Raw genomic sequence first — 16,867 nt, forward strand, 5'->3', positions numbered from 1 at the left:
ACTGCAGACATGCGATAAACATTGGCTGATTGATGAATTTTTTTATCTAAGTTTCAGATCTTCAAATCAATTAACCGCTTTCAATTGACTATTAACTCAATGATAGCAATTTATTTTATAAACTTGTTATAATTCACAATTCCTGTATTTAAATCAGAAGCCTGCCTTTTTAACTAAGTTCCTTACTATTCAAGCCCTGAGTCAGCAAATCAGAAAACTTCAGTTATGAACAAACTTGGGAGTATATTTAACTCAAGCTCTGCATCTCAAAGACAAGAAACCAGAAACTGGGGGAGGAAGCAATGACTCATCAGTGTCACCCAGAAACTTCATGGCCTGAGGATGGATCCACCACAACGCCCGCCACACTCACCGAGTGTCTGGAGCTTTTCCGTCCTTTTGTCTACATCAATGTGCAGCTGGCTTTCTACAAAGGCTTCTTATAAATTTGTTTTTCAGGGCTTCCTAAAGGAAAATAATATAGTTTAACAAGACTAATCTCACCATTCCTCTTGTTGAATAATACTTGTTAGGTTTATTCCAAGTTTCATGATACAGGGAAAAGGCACAAAAAGGGCAAAGAGGTTCTAAAACATCCCAATAAATAGGATTCCATTTGCTTAGGACTTTATCTTGAAAAACAAAAGTAAACAATTGGGGATATAATTGTATGAATAAATATGCACTAATATTGAAAACAAAGAATGAATTAAGTGTTGATTTTTTGGTAAAACTTTCTAATAGAACTATATGGTGACCCTTTACATAAATCCTTTATATTGCCTTTTCTGTGGGCCGGTTATAAAGAGGGGGTCACTGTTACAAGAACACTGATGAAAGGTTCAGCTTTTTCCCACACCCTCTCTTAAACGTGCAGTATTCAAAGCCTTATCTTTGGAAGCATGTTTCATATCATCATCTGTGTCCTTCTTCTTTCACTATTGATGGTGTAACTCCGCCTCATTTGTCAAAGGCTGCACTGTGGAAGGTTCTCCACGATTTCTTCCATCAGCTTGACGGCACCTTGCATACTAATTCTGCAGCTGGCACGCATACACCCTCACTGTGCTGCCACGTACCTACAACAAGCAACAATCTACTGAGAGTGGAAACACAGATGCAGTGGGGCCAATGCCAGGATTAAGCAAAGGGGGGATCTCTTTTTCTTTTAACTTTTATTGGAGTATAGTAGCTTTACAATGTTGTGTTAGTTTCTGCTGGTCAGCAAAGTGAATCAGCTCTCTCTCTCTCCCTCTCTCTCTCTCTCTCTCTCTCTCTCTCTCTATATATATATATATATATATATATATATATATATATATCTATATATATATATCTACTATTATATATATATATATCCATTTTTTGGATTTCCTTCCCTTTAGGTCACCACAGAGCATTGAGTAGAGTTCTCTGTGCTGTACAGTAGGTTCTCACTAGTTATCTATATTATACATAGTATCAATAGTGTATATAAGTCAATCCCAATCTCCCAACTCATCCCAACCTCCCCCTTCCCCCTTGGTATCCATACATTTGTTCTCTATGTCTGTGTCTCTATTTCTGCTTTGTAAAAAAGATCGTCTATACCAATTTTTTTCAGATTCCACATATATGTGTTAATATACGGCATTTGTTTTTCTCTTTCTGACTTACTTCACTCCATATGACAGACTCTAGGTCCATCCACATCTCTGCAAATGACACAACTTCGCTCCTTTTTATGGCTGAGTAATATTCCATCGTATATATGTACCATATCTTCTTTATCCATTCATCTGCTAATGGACATTTAGGTTGCTTCCATGTCCTGGCTGTTGTAAATAGTGTTGCAATGAACACTGGGGTATATGTGTCCTTTTGAATTATCTTCTCAGGGTATATGCCCAGGAGTGGGACTGCTGGGTCATACAGTAGTTCTATTTTTAGCTTTTTAAGGAACCTCCATAGCATTCTCCATAGTGGCTGTATCAATTTACATTCCCACCAACAGTGCAAGAGGGTTCCCTTTCCTCCACACCCTCTCCAACATTTATTGTTTGTAGATTTTCTGACGATGGCCATTCTGACTCGTGAGAGGTGATACCTCATTGTAGTTTTGATTTGCATTTCTCTAATAATTAGTGATGTTGAGCATCTTTTCATGTGTTTGTTGGCCATCTGTATGTCTTCTTTGGAAAATGCCTATTTAGGTCTTCCATCCACTTTTTGATTGGGTTGTTTGTTTTTTTGATATTGAGCTGCATGAGCTGTTTGTATATTTTGGAGATTAATCCTTTGTCAGTTGCTTCATTTGCAAATATTTTCTCCCATTCTGAGGGTCGTCTTTTCATCTTGTTTATGGTTTCCTTTGCTGTGCAAAAGCTTTTAAGTTTCACTAGGTCCCATTTGTTTATTTTTGTTTTTATTTTCATTACTCTAGGAGGTGGGTCAAAAAAGATCTTGCTGTGACTTATGTCAAAATGTGTTCTTCCTATGTTTTCCTCTGTGCGTTTTATAGTGTCTGGCCTTACATTTAGGTCTTTAATCCATTTTGAGCTTATTTTTGTGTATTGTGTTAGGAATTGTTCTAATTTCATTCTTTTACAAGTAGCTGTCCAGTTTTCCCAGCACCACTTATTGAAGAGGCTGTCTTTTCTCCACTGTATATTCTGGCCTCCTTTGTCATAGATTAGGTGATTTATGGATTTATCTCTGGGCTTTCTATCCTGTTCCATTGATCTATATTTCTGTTTTTGTGCCAGTACCATACTGTCTTGATTACTGTAGCTTCGTTGTGTAGTCTGAAGTCAGGGAGCCTGATTCCTCCAGCTCCATTTTTTTTTTTCTCACGATTGCTTTTGCTATTAGGGATCTTTCATGTTCCCATACAAATTGTGAAATTTTTTGTTCTGGTTCTGCAAAAAATGTCATTGGTAATTTGATAGGGATTGCACTGAATCTGTAGATCCATTTGGGTAGTATAGTCTTTTTTTCACAATATTGATTCTTCCAATCCAGGAACATCGTATGTCTCTCCATCTGTTTGTGTTGTCTTTGATTTCTTTCATCAGTATCTTATAGTTTTCTGCATATAGGTAGTTTGCCTCCTTAGGTAGGTTTATTCCTAGGTATTTTATTCTTTTTGTTACAATGGTAAATGGGATTTTTTCCTTGATTTCTCTTTCTGATCTTTCATTGTTTGTGCATAGTAATGCAAGAGATTTCTGTGCATTAATTTTGTATCCTGCTACTTTACTAAATTCACTGATCAGCTCTAGTAGTTTTCTGGTGGCATCTTTAGGATTTTCTATGTATAGTATCATGTCATCTGCAAACAGTGACAGTTTTACTTCTTTTCCAATTTGGATTCCCTTTATTTTTTTCTTCTCTGATTGCAGTGGCTAGGACTCCCAAAACTATGCTGAATAATAGTGGTGAGAGTGGGCACAAAGCAGGGATTTCTGACTGGGGACTAATTTGGGGATTTGTCAGTTCCCTGGAGAATATTTATGTTACCCTGACTTAGTTTTACCAAACAACTGTATAACTTGGGGACTTCTGATGAGGAATTTTCAATAATACCCACCTTCTGCATTTAGCTCTTTTATTTCTCACATCTACCTGATACCTGATGATTTTATTGGCTCTTGTCTATAGATGACAAGATTTCACGATGAAACCTCAGTGTCTTCTTTTTTTAAATCTTATTTATCTTCTTTCACTGGCCACTAGCTACTTGCCCAACATTATGTGATGCACTTCATACTCATTAGTCATTTAATCTCGGCAACATCTCCATGGAAAGATGCTTTTAACTGAAGGAAAAAGTAAGTCAGGGTCGCCGGCATCAGCAAAATACTAATCTAGCCCCCTGGGGGCAGAACCAGACCTAGAACCCAGGCATCAGTTGCTGCAAATCCAAGGGCACTACAGATATTCTTGAATGTGATCTCGATGCTAAGAAATAGAGCCACTCACCACAATTCATTCTCTAAGTAAAAAGTTCTTCAAGTGATTGAATAAGTGGCTTTAATTTCTAACTTGACTACTTGGTAAACAGCACTCAGCTAAACTGAAGACTTCTCCAAGAAATCACCTGCTTCTTTTTTTTTTTTATCGAAGTATCAATATGTTTGATTCACAATGTTGTGTTAGTTTCAGGTGTACAGCAAAGTGATATATATATATATATATATATATATATATATATATATATATATATATATATATATATATATATTCGTTTTCAGACTCTTTTCCATTATAGGTTATTACAAGATATGGAGTATAGTTCCTCGTTCTATACAGTAGATCCTTGTTGGTTATCTGTTAGATATATATCAGTGTGCGTCTGTCAATCCCAAACTCCTAATTTATCCTTCTTCCCACAAACCACCTCATTCTTGAGACAGAGTTAGGCACTGTTACATTCTCACACTACTTTGTAGAGACTCAACCTGCTGCTTATTATACTGCATATAATTACCTGTAGTTACAGCAGACCCCTTTTCAAAGCCTGAACTATTTACCATCTGATTCATTACAGAAAACGCCTACTGATCCCTGTATCAGCAAATTAACGGGTGAGCAAATTAAAGAAGAATAACAATAATAGCCATGGTCACCATGAGAATGAGCATCCCAGACTCCCAACTCCAGGAACGGCAGCATCCAAGGCCCTCTGCTGTGCTCTGAAATCCATCTCAGTTTGCCTGGAGGCCACACCTCCCAGGCTGCTCTTAGCCATGACCACACCGAGGCCACTCCTAGGCGCCACAGCTCCCCTGACACAGGATCCCCCATGATACCTGACTTCAGCTGGATGAGAGGTGTCCTCTAAATGCAGGGCCCTGTGGGATGTTTCCACCCAGCCCCCACCCAATCCCCCGTCCCTTCAGGACCAGACCTCCCCGGCCTCCCCAGCTTCCCCAGCCTTGGCTTCAACAGCTCTTTCCCTGACAAAACTCTCATACATGTAACCTCATCTCGGTGTCTGCTTTTGGGAGGACCCAGACACAGAAGCATCTCCTACGTACCAAACACTATTCCAAGTGCTTTACATAATTTAAGTCACTTTACAGCTCATAACTATGGTTATTTCCTCACTTCAAAGGTAAGAAGCCCAAGGCACAGAGAAGTTCAGTGACCAGCTCAAGATCACACAGCAGTGAGGGCAGGGCTGGGGACCAAACCCAGACCATCTGGCTCTGAGTCCCTGCTCGGAACCACCTTGAACTACTTGTTCAGTGGATAAAAAATAAGCCAAAGAAGAATGAAAATGTAGTTGTATTTTCTCATGCTATCAGACGCAGGTTAAGTCAGAGGTACACAGATGCCCCGAAAGGTTCTCATGTGATCTACCTTGATGAAAGTTTTGTAACTAATGACTGTCCTGCTCAGAAGAAGGCAGGCCATTTGAAACTACAGCCCACATATTTTGGAATATATTACATTGTCAGTACAGAATATTGGGGAATGATAATTGTTTTAATAGACCCACAGTTGAGAAGCACTCAAAAAAAAACCACCCCAAAAAGCCTTAATTTAACATGGAATTTAAAGCACAAATAAATACTAATGAATTACTGATCATTCCCACAATAGTAACATCTTGCATGGGCAAAACAACTGATCACTTACAAAAAGTTTTCAGACACATCCAATTTTACGTCAACATTACCAGTCAACTGGGCAAGCCACACCCCAGGTGGCTCTGCACTGTCCTCTAAAGGACCACTCTGGTCTTGCAGACGCACCTGATCGTGGGGTCCCCCAGCCCTCAGTGGCAAAGGGGTCACCCCTCCCTCACCTGCAGTTGGTGGAGCATCTGACCATTTCTGCTGCTCTGAAGAACACTGGACAAGTTCAGCAGTGTTTCAGATAAAGTCTTCAGCTTGTCCACAAAATCAAAAGTATGATTTGCCCGCAAGATAAAGAAGATTTGGGTACGTCTCTAGCTCAGCCCTGTTGCATTAGGAAGGTTCTTCAGCTGCTACAACAAGGAGACCAGCATTGTGTACGGCTCAGCCATCAGAGCAGAGATCTTCCAAGGCCACCTACCCGGATACGGTGACCATCCCAAGGCCCTCCCCCCAGACGCTTTCCATCAGGTGCTGTCTACGTGGTCACCGTGGTGTCCCCAGTGTATAGGTCACTCTCAGGGGCAACAGACGTCCCCAGTATACACTGACTAAACAAGACGTCTGCTCACACTTCCGTCTCAACAATACATTCTCAACTAGCATCTACGATTTGTTTTATGGTACCCAAGTCTATTTAGGATAAAACGAAACTGTAGTTATTTATTTATGGCTGCTGGCAAAGCAAATGAGCGTAAGATTTTTGTAAAATAATTTGGTATCACAGAAAATATTTATGGTCACTGACCTACAAAAAAAACACCCCTGCCTTTTTCTCTCAAAATAAAAGGACGCCATCCTGAGGAAATAATTTAAGTGAAATACAAAGCTATACCCATGAAGATGTCTATGGCAACGTTACTATGTTTTTATACTGAAAACAGTCAATATGCAAAGAGATAAGATTAAGGAGGGTCTGGAGTCCAGCCACACACCCCCGGGGTCAAAATGGCACAGGTCACACCAGCTCAGGGGCTGGAAAGAGAAGAGAGGCTCCTGCTGCTATACTTCCCAAGGTGAGCCCAGGACAGGACGGAACCCCTCGCGGGCACGGCTGCCCCTCCGCCACTCAGCTGCCAGGGGTCTGACCGGCAAAGGAAAGCCGCAGCCTGTCCGAACACCGCCCTTCCGCCTTCACATGAGCCTGAGCTGTGGATTCACTCGACGTCTGTGTTACTCGCCCACCCACGAAAGTGAGATCCTCTGTTGCTAAGGATGAGTAAGCAGGGAAACCCCAGAGGCGCATGAAAAGACCCTTCTGGTCGAAATAAACCTAATGAAAGACAGGGGAAAATGCAGAAAGTATCTACTTCGTATTTTCAAGAAACATCCAGGAGCACAGAGGAGGTGGCGACGAGGAGGAAACAGCCCACGTGAGGCGGTGAGACCCAGAGACTGAACACAGGCTGGGAGTCAAAACAAGGGGGACAGACGGGGCAGTGGAGACCCCGCCCCAGCCCTCAGAGGCGGGCCGCGAGACAAAGAAAAAGAAGGACAAATCAGAGAAAGTCCAGGACAGATGCAAGAGATCTAAGCCAAGGTTCAGAACCCAGAGCACAGAAGGGGCCAAGAACAGGGTCAGTTATCACAGGAGGGAGAAAACCCACCGCTGCTGAGTGTGCAAATCTGAAGACCATTTCCCTTTTCTTTCTTTTTTTTTAGTTGAAGTATAGTTGCTGCACTATATATATATATATATATATATATATATATATATATATATGTTACAGGTATACAATATAGTGATTCACAGTTTTTAAAGTTTATACTCCATTTATAGATATTGTAAAATATTGGCTGTATTCCCTGTGTTGTACAATTTATCTTTGTACCTTGTTTCATACGTAAGAGTTTGTACCTCTTAATCCCCTACCCCATCCTGCCCACTTGCCCTCCCCACTGGTAACCACTAGTTTGCTCTCTATATCTGTGAGTCTGCTTTTTTGTTATATTCATTAGTTTCATTTTTTTAGATTCCACATTTAAGTGATATCATACAGTATTTGTCTTTCTCTGTCTGAATTATTTCACTTAGCATAATGCCCTCCAAGTCTATCCACCTTGTTGCAAATGGCAAAATTTTGTTCTTTTTTATGGCTGAGTAATATTCCATTGTACTATATCTCTATATATATCTATATATATATGTATGTATGTATGTATACACACCTCTTCTTTATCTATTCATCTGTTGATGGACACTTAGGTTGCTTCCATATCTTGGCTATTGTGAATAATGGTGCTATAAACATTTCTTACACAGCAAAAAATACAAACAAGAGACTAGTGCTAGCATACCTTGTAACAACTGGAATTCCAACTAAAAGAATAAATATATCAGCCTCAGGGAGAACACAAGAAGCCTGTGAAGAAGGAAAAACAATAATGTCGTTTCAGAGAGTTTCTCTGCAAAATTAAAGGTCAGTAGACAATGCAGCAGAATCTACTGAGTTTTCAGGGAGAAATAACATAAGCCAGGAATTCTTAGGTCCAGCTGAGCTATGGTGTAAAGGTGAGGACCTCAGATATCCAAGGACAAAAAAATGATGCTACCTACGAATTCTCCTGAAAAAGTTACCTGAAGACACCTGAGTAAACAGTTAAATCAATATGAGAACACTGAAATGATGATGAGCCATGAAACCACTCAAATAATTAATTTTAAATAATGGTGAGCAAGGTTCTGAATTTAATCCAAATGCCAATAATAATTCTTGAAAGAAAAAAAATTATAATAGAAAAGTTACAGTAAAATTATAAACACCAGCTGCTCACTCTGATGCTGATGATTGTTCACGTGTCTGACTGGTTTCAGACTCTATCAATACAAGATAGCCATGGTGCGGGAGGAGAGGATGGAGTCACAGCAGAGGTTCTCACATAGGAAAGAAGTGAGTCTGGGCATTGATAACTGGGAAGAGGACAGACATGACGTGAAAAAACAGAAGACAGAAAACAAAGGAGGAAAAGAGACCCTACAGAACAAATTCTTCTGGCAAAAGAGAGGAAAAACGATCACCACCAGGACAGGTATAAATTTCAAAACTATAGAGGAGGATGACAAAATAGCTCTAAACTTGTCAGAGTTAGGAAAAGAACTTCAAGTAGGTTAAAATATCGTAATTCAAAGGCTAAGATTTTCAGACCCATCTCGTCAAGTTACTCAATAAATATTTACCAAAGGTCTTTCAGCCAGGCATAGGTGTAGGCGCTAAAATTATAGCTATAAACAAAATAAAACTCTTTTCTTAATTAAGATTATGTTATATGGCAGAGACAAAACTATCAAAGCCAACTGTATTTCTATACTGAATCAAAAACAAAAGATCTCAAAAAATCAAGCAAAAACATAAAAGCTAGAAATGTTAACAGTAAAAAAATCAAATTCATTGCAAAAAGGATAAATGGAATAACGATCATTTTATTCTGAAATAAATTCAGAATTTACAGCGACTAATATTTCTACACACAGTAACACATCATTAAAAGATACAAAGTAAACGTGACTAGGCAGAATTTTGTAAGAACTGAACAGTAGGCAACATGAATATACGCACTGCACTGAGCCTCTGAAAGATCACACCGAGAGCTCTTAAAAATGAAGTGGTGGGGGGCTTCCCTGGTGGCGCAGTGGTTGAGAATCCGCCTGCTGATGCAGGGGATACGGGTTCGTGCCCCGGTCTAGGAAGATCCCACATGCCGCAGAGCGGCTAGGCCCGTGAGCCATGGCTGCTGAGCCTGTGCGTCCGGAGCCTGTACTCCGCAACGGGAGAGGTCACAACAGTGAGAGGCCCGCGTACCGCAAAAAAAAAAAAAAAAAAAAATGAAGTGGTGAACAAGGCCCCCCCATTCTGGGTTATTCACTTGGTGGTCTTAGCCAAGTTACTTAAACACTTCTTTGAAAAGACACATGCACCCCAATGTTCACTGCAGCACTATTTACAACAGCCAGGACATGGAAGCAACCTAAGTGTCCATCGACAGATGAATGGAGGAAGAATATGTGGTACACATATACACTGGAATATTACTCAGCCATAAAAAAAGAATGAAATCTTGCCATTTGCAGCAACATGGATGGACCTAGAGATTGTCATACTAAGTGAAATAAGTCAGACAGAGAAAGACAAATACCATATGATATCACTTATATGTGGAATCTAAAAAATTAAACAAATGAACCACCATAACAGAACTGAAACAGACTCATAGATTCAGAGAACAAACTGGTGGTCTCCAGTGAAAGAGCTGAAGGGGATTAAGAGGCACAAACTTCCTGGAGAAACCCCTCCACCCCTCAGGCAGCAGCACCAGGAACCCGTGGAAGCTTCAGCAGCACCAGAAGAACCAAGCAGATCAAAATAACAGCACAAAGCCTGTGATGATTAAACTGTCCTTGGAACCACAGCCCACAAAGGACGCTGAGGCCTGTGTGTTAAACCTGAACAGGAGACTGTCTGCAAAAATGAAAGGTTTTCTTACAGTCTCTGAACATAACAGCCAAAATGCCCACAATACAACTGAACATCACCCACTATACAAAGAACCAGAGAACTCATAAGAATCAACCCATGCCAATATTGAGATAAATCTCATGTTGGAATGATCTGGCAAGTATTTTAAAGCCGTCATCATAGAAATACCTCAACAAGCAATTAAAAACGGTCTTGAAACAAATTAAGTAGCAGAAAAGTTCAACAAAGAAATACAAGTTATTAAGAAGACAGCTAAGCACGGGGTAGTACAGAACTGAAAAATGCCGTAACAGAAAGTGTTTTAAACTTGCTGGATGGTTTCAAGTAGAAATGACAGAGGACAGAACCAGTGAACTTGAGGACAGGTTAGTAAATTTCACCCAATCTGAGCAAGAGGAAAAACAGACGACAAAGTAACCAGAGCTTCAGGGACCTGCAGGACAATACTAGGAGTCCACGTTCATATCTTTTGCGTCCCAGAAAGACAGGAGAAACAGAGTAGGGCTGAAAGGCTATTAGAATAAGTAACAGCTGAAAACTTCCCCAAACTGGTGAAATACAAAAATCTACAGAATCAAGAACCTGAGCAAAACCTTCAGAAGATTATAGGGAGACAACGCGGCAAGGAGCTCAGAGCCCCGCCCAGAACTGGGCACGAATCTCAGAGATGCCACAACCTCAAGTCTTGTCTTCGCTTTTATATCACTGGGAGAAACTACTTGGGCTCTGTTTTCACCTACATACCACCTAATAACTGCTGATTTTAGAAAATGCCCTAAGCCTCTTTTCCTTACAGCTCATTTTTGTTTAAAAAGAAAGAAAGAAGAAGGTGACTAGGTCAGAGCATCAGATCTTAGCTACGGGTTTATTTTTTCTGTTGTATTCATCATTTTCTGATTTATATCACCCTCCTCAGCATTCAGACCCATTTGCTTATTGCTAGGGGAATGAGACAGACGAATCTGAAGATTTAAATAAAAGAAAGGATTTTTTCTGACCTGGCCAGAATCAGGACGGGCAGACCCCGGGAGGGAAGAGCCCCTTCCCCTCAGCCCACTTCTCTCTAAAGAGGTCCTCCCTCCGCATCTCGGCAGGGTTGGGAGAAGAGAGGAAGGTCGCTCTGGAGCCCCAGAAACAAAGGGACCTGGGCCTGACCTTCCCCAGAACAGAGGGCCGGCTGGACTGGGCGTCTCGGCGGAGCGGCCTGGCCGCATCTTCAGGATGACAAAGCACACAGGCGGCGCTCTGCGTCCTTCCCGCTGACACGCCAATCCACCGCCACACGAGACGGCAAGATGGAAAGACTTCCCGGGACGCTGTCAGACGTGCGTATCTAGCTGCTTCTAGCCGATTCCGAGTGTTCAAAGGCCTTCGTGAAAAGCTCGCCCCCCTTTCCACTCTGCGCCCCAGGAACCACGTTCCAAACGCAGAAGAAGCGCTGCCAGCAGCTCCCTGGACGTCGTCCCGAAGCTGTGTGTAACTTAGGAGCACAGGTGCCCACGTGTGTGACCCGCTTTTCGTCAGAGACACCCCCACGCTCTTCCCCACCGCCCTGAAATACAGATAGCAGTAAGTCCTGGAGGCCGGTCTATATCTAGATGAGTCTGTTTAGTAAGCTGCGTATTTTTCATTTCATGAATGTGCCAGACAGACAGGGCCCCTGTCTGGCCGCCGAGGGGGCCGCCGGCCTCACCCGCGGGAGCGGCCCCTGGGAGGCCCGGCCTCGCCCGGCCACAGCGGGCTCGCAGCAGGTCCTCAGGGGAGGCCTGGCTCCCGCCCCCCGTCTCCTCCTCCCGCCTGAGCCCTGCGCTCGGGCCACCCGTGGGCTCGGGACCAGCGGCCGCCCCTCCTCCAGACACACACCCGAGTGAGGCCGAGGCCCCTCTGCCCTAGGCCGCCGCCGGCCCCCAGCCCCGGCGCAGCACGACCCCCGGGAGGCCGCAGCCGGCGCGCGCCAGCCCAGCCCCCCGGCCCGGCCGCCCCTGCTCCGTCCGTCTGCTCCCCGGCGCCCCATCCAGCCCGACAAGCCCTTGCGTCCCGGCGTCCCTCAGCCTCAGCACGCCGCCCTTCCCCGCTGAGGGCCCGCCCCGTGCCCGTGGGGCAGCCGGCGGCCTCCCCGGGCTCCACCGCCGATGCCGGCAGCGAGCCCCGGCTGTGGGCGGGGACAGGAGCGTCACCGGACGCTGCGGCGGGCGCTCTGCGGGCAAAGCTGCAGCCCCCCGGCGGCGCTGGGAGCCGCTGCTCTCCCGGCTGCTCCTGCTTCCAGAGGTGACCTTCACTCCCCGCCGCCCTGGGGGCAACGCCTTTCCGGAAACGGCGCTCTCGGAGGAGAAGGTCCGGAATACGCTCGTGGCTCCCAGAAACCGGGGCTCTCCTTCCTGCCTCCGTGTTCCTGGGAGGAAAAGGCCTATTGAGCGGGACGGTGACAAGGGACAGGTCACAGGTGCGGGGGCACCCCCGGCCTTCCCCACGTGCACACATGTTTCTCTTCACGACATCGTGCTGCTTGGTGCTTTACCCTCAGAGTTACAGGTCCAACCAGAGGAGATGACCAAGTTTTTTTTTTTTTTGCAGTACGCGGGCCTCTCACCGCTGCGGCCTCTCCCGTTGCGGAGCACAGGCTCCGGACGCGCAGGCTCAGCGGCCATGGCTCACGGGCCCAGCCGCTCCGCGGCATGTGGGATCTTCCCAGACCGGGGCACGAACCCGCGTCCCCTGCTTCGGCAGGCGGACTCTCAACCACTGCGCCACCAGGGAAGCCCTGAGACGTCCAATTTTATACATTTTTTCCCACGAAAAAATGGCCACTTCACGTGGTTCCACCTGATGGGAAGTAATGGAGAGAGTAAGACCGAGTAGTAGATGACATGCAACACAGGCCCTTCCACCTGACAGGTGATGTGCTTCACACACCGGAAGCTGGCAAAGCTTCTAGGCTCTCCCAGCCACGTGGAGCGTTGGACCGGGAGTCCAGTGAGCAGAACCGGTTTCCACAAAGTTAAATAGAATAATTCAGCCTGGCTCCAGCACCACGAAGTTTAGCTTTATACGAACAAACCAGGACACCCTCATGCAAAGTCGTCAGCCACAGCAAATGCGTGGAAAGGCACCAGCTCACAGCACTGCCTATGACATGTACGGGGGACCCAGCAAGAACCAGGGAAATGTCTGCTTGTTCTTCCAAAACCTCCGTCATTCTCAGAACGCACGCGGCACACTCACTGCCACACCTCTGTCCGGGCCAAGCCCCCTCCCCCACCCACGGAGGCCTGTGCACCCCCTCCCTCGGAAGGCTTGTCCAAACCTTCCTTTCCAGAGGGACTGGAAGCTCACCTCCTGCACCCTGTGCCACGCTGAGCGAATCTCTCATCACGTTAGTTCTGGATTATTTCTTCAGATGTTTGTCTTCTCTTTCCCCACTGCAGGGTGAGCTCCTCAAAAGCAAGACTGTCATACTAACTGTCGTATAGCAGAATATAGCACAGTATAGAATCCTACAGTACATTTTATATATCATCAATAATATCTTTGTGTAATAATACGTAATATAATAATAATAAAGTCATGGCCCATTTTTTTAATTTGAATTTAAAATAAGGCCATGCTACAGAGCCATTTTCTGTGAAATTTCTGAACTACCCACAGCCTTTGCAAGCTTAACGCAGGGAGATAATCGGAACGACACTGGCTTTGGCTCCAGGCCCCTCAGAAGCCCAGCCCTAGAAGGATGAGCTCCTGACATACGTCTAGATTAATGTCATTTCACTGTGACAGCCCAGTCCAGATGGACAGTCCCAAGATAAAGCAGAAGTTATTAAGCACATTCAGAATAAACTGAGGCAAATACAGCCCCTGAACTAAGTCCCAGGCAGGAAGCAAGAGGCCACATGGTAACCACGAGGGCAGGAAACGTGAACCTGTAAAATCTACTTTGACAAAAATAACCGAATTGCTCGGATGACCACACACCATCGCCAACTTTTTAGCTTTTAAGTTGTTAGTACTATTTGAAGCTCGGAAGTTTAGCATGAATAGGGCTTGCTGTCTCCTCCTCGGGTTTTGACAGACCCCATGGCCTCCTGAAGTCCTGCAAAGGTGCCTGCAGGCTCATAAGCCACCATCAGACAAGGAGACAAGACCCTGGGAAGTCACAGCACCACCATGTCAAAAGAAAGTGCAAATATGAACAATGATAAATCCTGAAGCTAATGGGTTTGAGAAGGTAAGAAACGTTAAGGAAGGGAAAACATGCAGAGCTATGCGATGTCCAGACGCCTCCAGGGAAGCTCTTTGGCTTCTCCACCTGGGCTCACCCGCCACAGATGAGGCCGACAAAGCCTCGCCACTGACTCGGGAAATGTCACTACCAGACCCAGACCATGAACACAGGGTCAGACTCCTCCTTCATCACCAGATGCACCGAGCAAAACAGATGCACATCTGTTCTCCACATCTTCCTGGGACCACCTGAACCGGCCTCCTTTGTCTAAGTGTCCTCCCTGCATTAGTTACTCCAAATAATACCTTCTGCCCCAAAAATGTCCTCTGAGAGAACGACGCAGCACGTCCAAGTTCAACAACGACGGGAACAGGAAAAAAAATACCCAGGGAAAAATAAATTGTAATCAACATAAGAAAACTGTGTGTAATCCAAGCTATACAACAATCACGTTAAATATTTTAACAGACTGCTTCCCACTGTACTGCTTGTATGGTCTATAACATCCTCATTCATTCAAACTCACCTTTCGAATGACCTTATTAATCTCTGGAGTGTTTGGTGTGTACAGAATTCTTCCATGTAATACAGGTTTTAGGAAGGACCACACCAAAGCACCATTTGGAGACTGTAGTATTTCCTGATAAAGCTTCAAGCAAAAGGGTGATGTCACGATTAAAAAAAAAAAAAAGTGTTGCTCATGATTGGGGATGTCCAGGGTAACAAGGACATTCATGTACGTAGCCATGACGCCTCACTTTCCGATGAGTGGCTTATATATATTTTTCATGACTCAATTCTGATTTGGGGCAGTAAGTTCAGAAATAATTTTTCTTGTCCTTGTCTTTAGCAGCTCTTGTCTCAAAACTCTGAGACACCATGTTCCCTTCAATAATTTGAAAGAGAGGAAATTATGACCTTCACATTTTTAAACTAAGTCATCAGTAAGAGTACTAAATAATGACAAAGACACCTAAAAATTAAAACAGTAACGCAAAAGGAATGCATCTGGTTTTTAATCTAGAAAATCTCTTTTCAAAAGTCACTGTATTGAGACTAGAATTAGTTTTTTCTTAAGAAATTACCTTTTAAATTGCTACAGAATTTCCTTTGTTGCACCTATACAGAACTATTGCACTGACTGCTTTTGTTACCTTAAATCACCTTGTTTTCACCCAAATGTCAATTCCTCATGTTGGCACTCATACTGCTGTGGTGCTGGTTGGTTTCAATGGAAGGTTTATTCAACTGAACCAACAGGTACTAATGAAGGTGGAGCCTTCACCACCATTATGATCACTAATCAAGTAAGAAAGGTTTTAAGCCAGTTAGTGACAAATACTTCAGTATAACCCGTTCTTTTACTCCCGAACAGAACATTTAAAATGAAAATATTGCTTTTCGGCCGGAACCGCCGTCTTCCAGTAATTCGCCAAAATGACCAACACAAAGGGAAAGAGGAGGGGCACCGGCTACATGTTCTCTAGGCCATTTAGAAAACATGGAGTTGTTCCTTTGGCCACATACATGCAAATCTACAAGAAAGGTGATATTGTAGATATCAAGGGAATGGGCACTGTTCAAAAAGGAATGCCCCACAAATGCTACCATGGCAAAACTAGGAGAGTCTACAATTTTACCCAGCATGCTGTTGGCATCATTGTAAACAAACAAATTAAGGGCAAGATTCTTGCCAAGAGAATTAATGTGCGTAACGCGCATATTAAGCACTCTAAGAGCCAGGATAGCTTCCTGAAACGGGTGAAGGAAAATGATCAAAAAAAGAAGGAAGCCAAAGAGAAAGGTACTTGGGTTCAATTGAAGCGCCAGCTTGCTCCACCCAGAGAAGCACACTTCGTGAGAACCAATAGAAAGGAGCCTAAACTGTTGGAGCCCATTCCCTATGAATTCATGGCATGATGGGTGTAAAGAAAATAAAAGACTTGGACTGTAAAAAAAAAAAATGAAAATATTATCTTAGCTTTGATATCACAATCCATAACACACAAGGTAGGAAAATTACTGTTGCGATAATTTTCACTATCAGTTTCATTTTCCTAAATTCCCCATTTGAAAAGAAAAGCAAATTCTTTTTATTCAACAAATACAATAAAATTCATAGAAACAATTCCGTAAAATATAAATTAAGAGCATAACTACACAATGACTTCTTATAGCATTAATTATAGAAGTTGTTCTTACTGATATTTTAACAACTTACACTTTAAATTATAAGCTTAATATAGATGGTAGCAATTTTTACTTTGGAAAAGACATAATCATTCATATGAACAGAACAAGAAATCTGAAACCAGGAATCCCAATATCTGCCACTTGTGAGCTGTGTGAACTTGGTCAAGTCATTTAACCTTCTCTGAGCTTCTCTCGTGTCACCTGAAAAATGAGGGTACTAATATTGTCTATGGTTCGTGTGACCGTCGTTTGAAATAAATGTATGAAAGGACAAAGAAAAACTGGTCCTCAGTGTTAGCTGAACAACCAGATGGATGGATGGAGCAATGGATGGAAAGATAGAAGGATGGATAGGTGGG

At 43.5% G+C, this 16,867-nt stretch overlaps 1 protein-coding gene across 1 annotated transcript; it reads left to right on the forward strand.

Annotated features, from left to right (window-relative positions):
• Positions 1-15,747: 15,747 nt before the first annotated feature.
• Positions 15,748-16,438, forward strand: LOC309810334 (large ribosomal subunit protein eL21-like). The gene has a single exon (XM_082632299.1). It carries the CDS (start codon positions 15,753-15,755, stop codon positions 16,233-16,235), a length of 483 nt encoding a protein of 160 aa, XP_082488425.1. The 5' UTR covers positions 15,748-15,752; the 3' UTR covers positions 16,236-16,438.
• Positions 16,439-16,867: the final 429 nt, after the last annotated feature.

The sequence above is a fragment of the Mesoplodon mirus genome (genome assembly GCF_964341445.2).
Source record: "Mesoplodon mirus genome assembly, chromosome: 9".
In the NCBI taxonomy this organism is placed as follows: Eukaryota; Metazoa; Chordata; class Mammalia; order Artiodactyla; family Ziphiidae; genus Mesoplodon; species Mesoplodon mirus.

Bases quoted from the DNA above. Each gene is read 5' to 3' on its own strand.
- LOC309810334 (XM_082632299.1), top strand. From the start codon at position 15,753: ATGACCAACACAAAGGGAAAGAGGAGGGGCACCGGCTACATGTTCTCT.